Source organism: Crocodylus porosus, unplaced genomic scaffold (genome assembly GCF_001723895.1).
Source record: "Crocodylus porosus isolate Cpor-Errol unplaced genomic scaffold, CroPor_comp1, whole genome shotgun sequence".
NCBI lineage: Eukaryota > Metazoa > Chordata > Crocodylia > Crocodylidae > Crocodylus > Crocodylus porosus.
Window position 1 is genome coordinate 77,142,554 of NW_017728949.1, and position 12,484 is coordinate 77,155,037.

The following is a 12,484-nucleotide window of genomic DNA, read 5'->3' on the forward strand; positions in this document are numbered from 1 at the left end:
CCCGCCCCCCCAGCTCCAACCCTGATGGCTGCCCCATCCAGCCCCAGCCTCCTGGTAATTTAAAAAAAAATAAAATAAAAGCCCTGCACTCACTGGTTCTGTCACCAGGGATCAGGGCCTCTGGGGGCTCATGGCAGAGCCTCCCCACGCAATGCAGAGAAGTAGGGAGCAGCAGGGATTGCGCCACCTGCCTGGCATCCACGCTGCAGCTGCCCCATGACATAGGAGCAGTGTGGCTTGGCAGGGCACTGCACACTGTCTGGTAGCTGGGGCTGAGGCGTGCTGGGCTCTGGCTGACAAGTGGAGCTGCCTCGCTCCCAGACAGTGTTCAGAGCCCTGCTGACTTGTGCTGCACCTGTGTCATGCGGCAGCTGCCATGTGGGTGCCAGGCAAGGGTGGGGTGATCCTCACTGCCTGCCATTGCCTCGTGCTGTGCAGGGGGGCTCTGCCACGAGCGCCCAGGGGTCCCAATCATTGCTGCCAGAGCTGGTGAGTGTGGGACTTTTTTTTAAGTGCTGGGAGGCTGGGGCCAGGTGGGGGATGGGGCTGGGCAGGGCAGCCATGGAGCTTCTCCCGTGGCTCCTCCAGCTGTGCCTGCCTCTGCCTCTGCCTCAGCCAGGGGAGCCATGGGGGCTATGCCCTGCTGCTGCTTGCCCAGCCAGCACAGGGGGAAGGGAGGTGTGCTATGCAGGCATAGCTTGCTCCAGGTGGCAGCAGAGCATAGCCCCCACTGCTGTGCCTGCATCAGTACTGCTGTCTCTTGCCAGCCGGCGTGGAAGGATGTGGAATGCTGGTGTGGCAGTGCTGGGGGTGAGGGCTAGGCCCTGCTGCTGCTTGCCCCCTTCCACCTGGAGCAAGTCGTTCCTGCATCCCATGCCCCACCCACTCCCCTCCCTGAGTAATGCACCCCCTGCCCCAGGTGGGCAGCTTGCTCCAGCCCAATCCCTCCCTTCCCCACACCTCTTCCCTCCCTCCTCCCCCAACAGACTTACCAGCTGGAGGCAGCTGTGTCAGCTGCCTGTTTAGTCTATGGCCAAATCTCTGAACTGGCTGAATCTTTTCTGATGCTTTTCCGAAATGATTCTGATGCTTCAAATCGATTTGGAGCTTTTACTTGGTCTCCTGATTCAATTTGGATTTGGAAATTAGGTCTCTGAATTGGGCCAAATTTCCTCTGAATCTAATCGGCTACCAAAGCTTCACACAGCCCTAGTAGACATGCTGTGTCCGTGTACTCCCTTTCTAAGATGGGGTAGAATGGACCCTTGGCCTTACCTAGTATGGCATATCTTAGGATGTTATGTTCTTATAGAAAGAGAGTTGTACATATTTAGAATATACTTAGAATTTTGTAGATCAGTAGTGCTCAATGTTTTGGCCCAGTGGGCCAAATGAGTGGTGCAGGGCTGGTCTGTGGGTTGATTTGGACAGTGCATTCCTGGATCTGGACCACACTGCCTTCATCAGCTTCCATGTTATGGGTTTGGGGACCTAGGAATCTGTGCTGCCTTCATGCAGTCCTGCCTGCTGGGATCAGGCTCTGGGGTTCTGTACTGCCTCCACCTGGCCCTGCATGCCCAACCTAGCACAGAGGGATATGTGGGAAGCCCAATGAGCTGAATGACAAGGCACTGGAGGCCAGATTTAGCCAATTAATCAGGGGTTGAGCACTCCTGTTGTAGGTAGCTTTGAGAGAAGAAATATGTGAAGGAATTAGATGAGGCTGTTCTTATGTATTTTGGTAGCCAAGGCAGATTGAAGTTTTGGTTAAGTGGGTACAGGTTTTTTTTCATGATAATCCTTGTATTTAAACAGTTTCCTGAAACATTCATGAGCTTGATTCTTTTATTCTCTTTGCTTCACTTTCCTGCTTTTTAAAAGCTTATAGTTGCAATGAAAGTTAAACATTTATATGAATATTTAATAATGAACATGAACAAAACTATATAATTCCTCATCATTAATATTCAGTGGCATAGATGCTATAATTTATTTGACCTGATAGTTTTCCAACCAAGCTAATGTTGTCACGGAGAATTTGCATAAATTGTTGCTTTACAGCTTTTTGCTCCTTTTTTTAGACTTTATATAACTAAGTAGAAATTTCTGATGAAAAGGGGAACATATTGTACGATTCTTTTCCTCCTCCTCTTTTGAGGTGGGGGAGGAGCAGGCAAAATAATTTCATAGGAATTACTGTATTTTTGTAGAAGGAAGAACAGTTTCCTCCTACCCTTTAAGTTGAGAATGAGAAAATAATTATGGCCCTGGGGACTAATATGAGTTAGTGGCTCATATGGATATTGTTTGATTCTGCAGTGTCCTGATTATATGAAATTTCCTTATTATAAGTATTCTGATTATATTGGCCCTTTACTCCTATGGGAGAATAATTTTCTCTAAAGTTATGCCACAAAAATCTCACTGAAGTCAACAGGTATGGAATTCTGCTTCCCTTTGTCAAACTTAACATGGTTTTCTAGCAGTCTAGAGCTATTTTTGGCCCTACCTTTATGCTGAGGATGTGTAAAAATGCACATATAGACTGATTATGTGTAGAAGAGCTATACATTGGTTGGATATATGGGCACCTCCTGAAAGGGGTGTGGAGAGAAGGGCACTCAAGTTTTAGCCCCCAACTGGTTAATGGTTATGGCACTCACCTAGGAAGCTGGAAACATTGGTTCTAAATCCCCCATGCCCAGAGGGGGTTTGAACCTCCATTTTTCTGCTTTTTCCATTATAGTGCTCAACCACCATGCCACAAGTCAGGTGGTTACATTTAAAAGTCATTGGATAAAATGGATGGAGAACAGTACAGTAAGGAGGTTTCTGCTCCCCCTTGGCCTCAAGAGCTACAGCCTGAGCAAGAACCAAGGGTCATCTCCCTTTAAGGTAGTGGCCACTGCATTGAGCAGTAAGCACCCACCAGGTTGTTCATCCACCTGCCCCACAAATCTCCTTCTCATGGCTGTCAAAGGGGACAGCTTGAAAAGAGCTTAAACCATGGCAGGCATGGTAGGTAGAGAGCACTGCTGGGAAGCCAGAGGGATGGTCTGGGAGAAGACAGGACTTAGAACCAAAGTCTCCAGCTTCCTTGGCAAGAGCCCTAGCCACTCAGCTTTTGGGGCTAGAACATGGTGAAGTTGTCCTTCTCCTCCTCCTCCAGCATCTAATACCTGCTAGTTAGGGGTTTCTGGTTGGCTATGTTTCTGTGGTATACAGGCAGTTATATGTCCAGATTTGGGCGCACATACATAGCCTGTAGCTGTCCAGCCAGCCTACTGAATGTGTTTGATCCATGTGCACAGGCTTATGCATTCACACTGCAGGGGAATTAGAATTGCTACCTGCACGTAAGTGCCAAAACCACCATTTATGTACCTAGAAAATTGCCATAGATACACAAAAAGAACTAGAATTCTACCTGAGGAGTGCAGAATTTGGCTCGTTAACTTTTGAATGATCATATTAGCTATTAGTGGGGAAGTTTCTTTTTGTCTATTCTGATGGATATTTTTCTTTGCATCTTTTCAGTGTGTTTTCTCAGCTTCTAAATACTGAATTTTATGTTTCTAGGGTTGTACAGAGAGGTTTGTCTCTAGTCCTGAAGAAGTCTTGGATGTTATTGATGAAGGAAAAGCCAACCGCCATGTAGCTGTTACAAGTAAGTGATGTCCATCAAGTGGGTTTAAAACAAATGGACAAAAAAAGCTAACCGCACCAAAAACAAAACCAACAACAAAACCCTCAAACTCAATAACCAACTAACACATCAACAGACAAACAAAAAAATCCCCACCCCAAAACCCCGACCCTATATTTGAGTTCTGAAGACTCAGGAATAAGGTCAGAATTTACCAAACACCAAGCACAGGCTCAAATTTGAGCATGTGGTATAGCTCCAGTGACTTAGATACCACACTTGATAAACACTGATTTTCTGATGGTGATCACTGAGGCCTGAGAGATCTTTTTATATTGGCCTAATAAATTATACCTGTAGATAGTTAAAAAGGAGATATAAAAACAAATGTACACGAAGGTGCAATCTAGTGCCAAATTTGAATGATAGAAAACTCCCATTGACTTTGGGGAAACAGATTTGGGCCTTATTTCAGTGTACTTACACCAGGTATAGTAGGGTTGATACAGACATTTGCTGTACCTGGTCAGTGTCAGAGAGTAGGAAGAATGCAGCCCCAGGGCTGGGGCAAGTTGCAGGGCTTTGGGGCTGCTCTCTGAATGTGTCCACGTATTCGATAGATTGAGCTAACCCATTTTGGATCTGTGTTTGTTCAATGTCTAGGTGAACCAGGGGAGATTAGGCCCACTGTTTTTGGCCCAATTTAAACCTCTTGAATGTCTTCACAAGATCAGCATTTAGATCAATCTAACCCTAGTTAGATCAAATGTAATGTCTGCACATACCCCTCTACGACAAATAAACTTGGTCAGATTATGACCATTATTAGCGGTAAGGTGCTCTTTGACTTGAAAGGTATTAAAAAAAAGAAGTAAAAATGGCTTTTGGTATAGTTTTTACAAAATGTCAAGAATATTTTTAAATAATTGATTTGGAACTTGCTTAACCTGGAATCTTTGCAATATTTCTTTAAGAAGCCAATAGTTAGAGTGAAGTTTTGGGGGGAAAAATGTCAAGCTAGTGTTTTGTTTTGTTTTTTGGGTTTTTTTAAAGTCTCTTGTTAATTGCCCTTGTATGTGATGCTGTCTGTTGCTGTGAAAACAGTTTCTTACAACACTGTTGATGGTTTCATTTATGATACATATCTGTTCAACAAAATGAACTATGGATTCTGTAAAGTTACACAGAATAAATATAGTAAGCTTTTGGTCAAATAATAGGACATTACTTAATAAAATGTAAGTCACGCCATGTAAGTCACTCCAAAGATTTATTTAAAAAACCTAGACACTCAGCACTGCCTGGGGCAGACCACAGCTCAGGGTGGCTGCACGATGTGGTGCAGCAGGGGAGCCCAAGGCCAGAGAGCTGCAGGTGAGGCCAGGGCACCTCAACGCATATTGCAGCAGTGGGCGGTAGGGTGAGGAAGAGGAGGGGCTTAGTGGCTTGCACTGGTGTGGTCTGTGAAGTGTGCGGTCTGCCTTGGTACAACCCACCAAGCGTGCACCCCCCAGCCACTAGAAGTTAGACGACCCTGGTATAGACATTTGAGCACTTTTATTCCTGGTTTTCTCATTTTGGCATACAAGCAGTAATAATAACTTAAGCATTCTTGCACATAACTCAAGTGTATTTTTTCAGGATTATGTTTACTGTAAATCAAGTCAAACAGACACACCTCAACTCAGATGTCTTATCACTCAAGCACTCTCAAGACTCAATAGCTCAACAAATTTCCTTATTCCAGTATGCTGCTGTTATTTCTTGTTGCATTTTTATTTTTTAGAAATGTATATTCTACCTTTTATGTGTGCAGGTGTACCAACAAAGTAGGAGAATGTCTATTTTTCTACTAAAGCACTTGGGTTTTCATTAACTTTTTTCATGAAGTTATGTTAATTTTTTTTTTTATTTTAGCCCCCCAGTTTTTTGTTTTCATATAATATTTAATGGTGTTAATTATTTAATGGAAAAATTAGGTACTTATTTTTTTCAAGGTCATGTCATTTGTCATGAAGCTGGTTAAATTTCAGGTCAGGTTGGGAGAAAATAAATGGTCACTCTATATTTCATAAATGTTGAACCATACTCTTGTGGAGAGACTATGCTTCAAGATGGTGTCCAAAATGTATATGGATTACTTTGTGAAGTTTACCTGTTGATCCTAAACCTATGACAACATCAGATATGTTGGCATATCTTAAAACTTTCTGAAAAGGGTAGTATTAAGCAAAAATCTTTAAAAAATATTGTTTCTCTATAGATATGAATGAACACAGCTCTAGAAGCCACAGCATCTTCCTAATTAATATTAAACAAGAAAACGTAGAAACTGAAAAAAAACTCAGTGGAAAGCTTTATCTGGTGGATTTGGCTGGAAGTGAGAAGGTAATGAACATATTTTTTATCAGTAATTTTTACCTTGCTTAGAAGCATACTTGGAACTCCTAAATTGAGTGGGTATTGGTGCAACTTAAATCTGTAGACTTGGGGGATAAAATTTCTGTAACTAATACAGCCTACCTTTAGCACTATCAAAAACTGTATCCAGATTAAGCATAGGTGATAGTTGGATGTTAGGAGGTGGAGAAAAAGAGCAGACCAGAGCTACTAGAATGAAATGCAAAACAAAGCATCCATAAAGAATATTTTAAGTTTGTAGTGGAATGAAATGGGTCATTATCTAGTCGTATAACTTCGTGCCTTCCAGATCTATATATGGATGTTTATGCTTGTTTTAATGATGATTACAGAAGGCTGTGTTCATTCGCTGACATATAGGCTCCTGGCAGATGTTCAAACAATGGCATGATTGGGACTGGAGCAATTGCTGGAGGAATTGCTACATCCCAAGCATGATGTCTCCTGCCTTGCCAGATGTTCATGTCAGGAGGTGTGATGTTTGGGTTGTAGCATAAAATCCCAATCAGGCCACCATGGAGCTGCCATAGTCTTGAGCCTGGAGATCCAGACACAGGGATGCCTCCAGTCCCAGACCTGTGGCTATTACAGTCAGTCTGACCATCAGCTGAGTGTTGGTTCACAAACCCAGGCTGTTGGAGTGTATCTGTCAATCAGATGATTGTCAGACCCAACCCGAGAGTTCGAAACTTGGGTTGTTGGGGATGAGTTTGACAATTAGCTCATTGTTGGACTCTGCCCTGACAGTCCCTGGTCAGTTAGAGATCCTGGGCTACTGGTGCTGGTTTTGACAAGCAGTTGATTGTCAGCCCAGTCCCAGGAAAGCCCAGCTGTACGTGTAGGTTTTAGAATGTCTTGGGGCACTGGGATCCTGGGACTGGGGAGTCTCTCCCCTATCCCTATTTCCTCTGCCCTGGGGTATCGAAGAAGTGTGGGTTCAAGCTGGTTTCCTGCAACCCAGGATTTCTAAATACCTTTGCCTGCAGCCCCCCATGGGGACTGCAGAATGAGGCAGTAAAGGCTGCTGGGCTCGGATTGCCAGGCTCCTAGGAGCCAGAGCCCCTCAGCTCTCCCCTACCAGGGAACCCACTCTCCTGGCAATTGATTGTTGGCATTGGGACCAGACTGTCCTAGTCCCAATGCTAACCCTCATCCACATGCCAGTACTGACAATTAGCTGATTGTTGGTTGTCAACATCAGGATGAAAATGCTATAAAAGTTATGGCACCATACAAACTAGCTAAAAATGTTGCACATTTTTGTGGCATAACTTTGTGGCTGGTTTGCAGCTTTATGCCACCATAAATTGACTGCAATGCTGCAAAATGTGTAGCATTGTTACTGCATATGGTGTGCTAAACACATTAATCCATTGTAGCTGTAACGTGTGCCAGTGGCCGTAGAGAAGGCTATTATGGGTGTGAGGGCAGGCATTCTCCAGTGTTGTTTGTTTGGAAGTTTTATGAGCTTTCTGTAAAGTGTCCATTTAGGCCATTACTGTAATATCTTTTCAGATTGATTCCATTTCTGGTACTTTAGATCATTTAACTTATTAGGTGATGAAACATTAGCAATTAGTTCATTTAGGATCATCAAAGGCTATTAGTATGTTTTCAGGTTCCCTGTATGCTTCCTTTCATAACACTGACTGTATAAGCTATTTTTGCATTTAAGGTACAAAAAAATTAAGTAAAATAAAATATTTATCTTGCTAATCAAAAGAATAATGGATCAGAACAAAACTGCAATTGAACAAAAACTCTGTTTCTCGCTACGGAATTAACATCAAAGAGAGGATGTTGTTAGCAGATTGCAGAACATTCAGAATGTCTCCCTGTAACTAAAACCATGATTTTGTGGAAGTATAGAACACTTCTGATACAATTTTAGAAGGCTTCTTTACATTTGTCCCTGCTTTTTAACATATACATTCAATACTAATAAGTAGTTGAGAAATAATTGAGTTTAAATAGCATAGGTAGGTCTTTCATGTTAATGGTAGATTTTCATTTTTCCAATTTAGAAAACAACTGAGCAAAAAATTGGGTTCAAATGTATTGTTGTGGCTTGCCAAGTAACTTTGATTTCGCGTTACTTGATGACTTGAGATTGCTTTTCTGTTATTTCAGCCGCAAAAGCGCTTTCACTTACATTAGAGTATGTGTTTATTTAATTTATATTACTGGATTAAAAATGTGTTGATAACAGTTTGGAAACTGAGTAGCCAGTCAGAATTCCATTCTTCTCCCTTAAATTCATAGATTTGCAACTTGTGAATAGGTTTGGGGGAATTCAGTAGAAAACCTGGAATCGCACCGTCTTTCAGAGGGTTGTCCTGTTCATTGCCACAGTTGTTCTTCTTTTTATGTGAAATAGCATCCATTTTCCATAGTTCTATAAAGGAACAGGGCTGAAAACATGCTGCATCTTAAAAACCACAATGAAACAACAAATATATAACCTTTTTATATACATCTTGGGCAGAACTCCCATGGTTCCTTTAACCAAGAAAGGGTGCATAAGCTAGCTTGTTCTTGCGTTGTGCCAAAAGGAAGGAAAAAACAAAGAGAAAAAGATGAAAATGCTATTAAATGTTTTTAGTAGACATTTCTTAACAAACACTTTATTTCAGAGGAAAAACTTATTTTCTTATGAGATTCTATTATTTTTCCCCTGTCCCTTCCTGTATTGTAACTTTATTTGCACAAGCTCTTGCTGACAGTTCAGACTGACTGGTTTCTATCTCTGGTAGGTCAGCAAAACTGGAGCAGAGGGCTCTGTGCTTGATGAAGCTAAAAATATCAATAAGTCTTTGTCTGCTCTGGGCAATGTGATATCAGCTTTGGCAGAGGGAACTGTAAGTAATCCCCCCCTTTTTTCATTTGACAGATATGATTTTTATTTACCATGCACATAAAGCCTTTATTACATAAAGGGTAATAGAAATAAGATGATACTTCCATTTTAAAAAGGAAAAAGTATTGGCTTTGGACTGTAAACTAATAACTGTTTTTATTTCTGCTAGAACCATAATTTAAAGAATTCACAGTCATTTCCAGTTGAACAGTTAGGATGCACAGTACATGTTGTACACTTAACCATATACCTATTACACCAAAATTATCAGGTCTTAAACTTTCTTGTGCATATTAAAAACAAAAGTGTTTGAAAACAGTTATTTCTATCTTTTTATTTAGAAAACACATGTTCCATACCGAGACAGCAAAATGACTCGAATTCTTCAAGACTCTCTTGGTGGGAACTGCAGAACTACTATTGTTATCTGCTGTTCTCCTTCCATCTTCAATGAAGCTGAAACAAAGTCTACCCTAATGTTTGGACAAAGGTGAGTCTACCTAAGATTGGACTGAAAAGTGACCAACTTGGCTATAGTGTTTGAATCAAGTGAATATGTTTTTCTTAAAACAGTGGTAAAAGAAATTAGCCTGTACTGAAATTTGACATATAAGGATAAACTATATCATTAGTCCTTATGTTATTTGAAAAAAAATAATTTAATGTTGCCAGGCAGCTGAACTGGTCCAGAGTTCAGGCATTATTTTTGCAGCTGAAAGTACTTGCATCACAATGTTGTGGGAATGTAACAGTGCTGGATAATATTTTTCCCAGCTGGCTCAGTAGCTGGGTTTTGATTTTGCTTCATCTGAGGTGCCACTGGAGCCTGCTTCTGAGACTTTTAACACTGAGTTTTCTATTCAGAGGCATTTTGATTGGTATGACCTATATAGGAGTCCACGTGTAGTAATAGGAATATAATGTGGATTTGTATTTAAAGCTGATCACTGTTGTTGCTCACTGGAAATTTTAGATATGTACATCTTAACTTGGAAAAGAACTCTCAAGAAAAGACAAGGATGAAGTAAACTTGCTCAGAATGAAAATCTTTGACTGATCCAAAAGAAATGCTCCTGTGGAATTAGTGCAGGCAATCTGTAGATAGGTGATTCTTAAATTACTCCTTTTATTATAATCAGTGTAAGCTTGGATACTTTTTTGGAAATTGTTTACTTTTATTTAATATATGACTTGATAAAAAACATTATGTGCTAATAATCTGTGATTGCTCTTTGAAATATAAGTCACCATAACCATTTGTATAGCACAGTAGAATTTTTTGCTGTCTGTCTGAAATTGGGTTGTGTTTCCTGATATGCACCATTTGTATTGAAACCCATCCTTTGCAAAGAACATTTTACATAGAAACGTATAAGATTGCTGCAAGTTTTTACCCAGCAATCCTTTACTCATTAACGCCCCATTCTAGCCTTTATTAAAGTTTTGCTCTTGGCTTTAGTGAGAGAAGATAGACCATATAATTCTTAATTAGTGTTCTGCCTATAAACAGAAGGGGACATAAAAAGTGCAATATGGATCTTGTTATAAAAGGAACAAGAAAGGCTCAGAAGGATACAGGCCTCTGTAGGGTTTCAGCTTTTGAGGAATTAATAGCTGGAGCCAAGGTAGGCATAGCTGTTCTGGAGTATTGTCTCCTTGTGGCCTGATTGATGCTTCTAACTTGCCTTTCATGTCTGCTAGGATCTGGAGATCTGAACTAAATGTGGCCAAATAGGCAGCAATGGGGAAAGCTAGTTAGGGCTCCTTCCTCAGTCCCATAAATTGCTCACCTAGAAAAATCTGCCCTAGGAAGGCTTATGTGGGCTCCTCCTATGGTTTTTTGTTGCAAGAAGGGAATACTTGGCCCAAAATAAAGTTATTACAGGAGGAAGCTGTCATTGACATGATCAGACTAAGAGGTTGTGATGGCTTGTGTTTCAATGCAAACACAAATAAACAAGCAAGAAAACCTCCTCTTGCAAAAATCATTTCTTGGAGGGATGTGCTTAAGAGTCTTTAATGATATAATGATTACCAGGAATCCTGGTTTTCTCTGATTAAAAAAATGGCAAATTCCCTGATAAACCCCCCCAAATTTGCAATTAAAATGAAACACCACTAATAAAATAAAAGCTCTACTCTGTCTGCCTGTAGTGCTTTATTCGCGCTCTGATTGGCTGACTGAAACAGCCAATCAGAGTGTGAATGCAGCGTTGGGACTGGAGATATCAGCATGGCAGAGTGTTGCCATTATGGCGGGGACACGGAATGGAGCGGGGGTGGGCGAGGACAGCAGTGCTGGCCTTGCCCCCCTGCCCTGCTCCCTGCAGGTGGCGGTGATGGAGAGGGGCAGGAGGGTGAGGCTACCGGAGCTGGCCTTATTAGAGGTGGCAGCGGTGGTGCAGGGGGGCAGGAGCAGGGTTGGGACACTGCTGGGGGGGGGCGAGGCCACTGGCCCAGACCTTGACTTGCCCCTCCCCCTTCCATCATCACGACCCGCAAGGCCGATATGGGCTGACATGGCAGTGGGGGGAGGGAGCGGGCCCAACACAGGAGGTGGGAGGAGTGGGCATGCCGTGACGGCGGGGGGCTGATGTGGCAGTGGGGAAGGGAAGGAGTGGGCCTGGGCCCAACATGGCCCAAGTGGGGGGAGGAGCGGGCCTGAGGTGGGGGAGAAGTTGGCTTGTCGCAGGGCCAGGGGGGGAAGGGAGGAGAGCAGCAGGCCCGGCTTGATGTGACAGTAGTGGGGGGAGGGGAGGAGCAGGCCTCTTCCCCTCTTTAGGCCCAGACCCACTTCTCCCCCCACCTCTTCCCCTGTGTCAGCCCTGAGTCTGGTCCTCCCATTGTGTTGGCCTGGGCCCGCTGCTTCTCCATCCCCCCCAACACCACCATGGTGGGCTGGCTTTTTCCCACCCTCAGGTCTGGTTCTCCACCACACCGCCCACGTTGGGCCCAGGCCCACTCCTCCCCTCCCCCTGCTGCTGCAGCCCTAGCCCCCTGGCTCTGTCAGTACCCCTCACCCCCCCAGCCCCTTGGGCCCTCCTAATGACCCGTGGGTGGGGCAGGTGCAGGCTGCCTGCTGTAGGCTCTGGCAGGGGGTGGGGCCAGCGCCCCACCACTGTATTCATTCCTGGCAGGATGGGCCCATGCCTCCTAAATCTGTGTGCGAGGCTGGGTGTGGGCTGAGGGCTTCCCCTTCCTCCTACACTCCTGCTGGGGCTTCTGCAGCCCAGTGGCCGGGACCCGGCAGGGCAGAGCAGGGCTGGGAAGCCCTTCACCACTACAAGGTCTGTGCTGCCCTGGCAATGTGCCCCCTGCCTGCCCTGTAGTAGCGAGGGGCACAATCTTGTGCTGCTGCCCCTGCCTCACCAGGGTGACGTGGGGCCTGGAGTGGCAAAGAGCTTCCCTGCCAGGTCCCACCCACTGGGCTGTGGAGGCCCGGCGGGGAGCAGCACAGGGGGAGCCTGACCTCACAGCGGGCAGCCTGCACCTGCCCTGCCCCCACCCTGTGCACAGGTCTGGGATGCATGGTTCCTCCATGCTCTTCCTTCCCCGCCCTC

At 44.0% G+C, this 12,484-nt stretch overlaps 1 protein-coding gene across 1 annotated transcript in view; it reads left to right on the forward strand.

Annotated features, from left to right (window-relative positions):
* KIF5C (kinesin family member 5C) overlaps positions 1-12,484 on the forward strand; it is a 156,435-nt gene that overhangs the window by 78,351 nt on the left and 65,600 nt on the right. The window contains exons 9-12 of the mRNA XM_019553610.1: positions 3,580-3,667; positions 5,910-6,034; positions 8,821-8,925; positions 9,266-9,414. Coding sequence (XP_019409155.1) covers positions 3,580-3,667; positions 5,910-6,034; positions 8,821-8,925; positions 9,266-9,414 — 467 coding nt within the window. The remainder of the gene's footprint in view (positions 1-3,579; positions 3,668-5,909; positions 6,035-8,820; positions 8,926-9,265; positions 9,415-12,484) is intronic.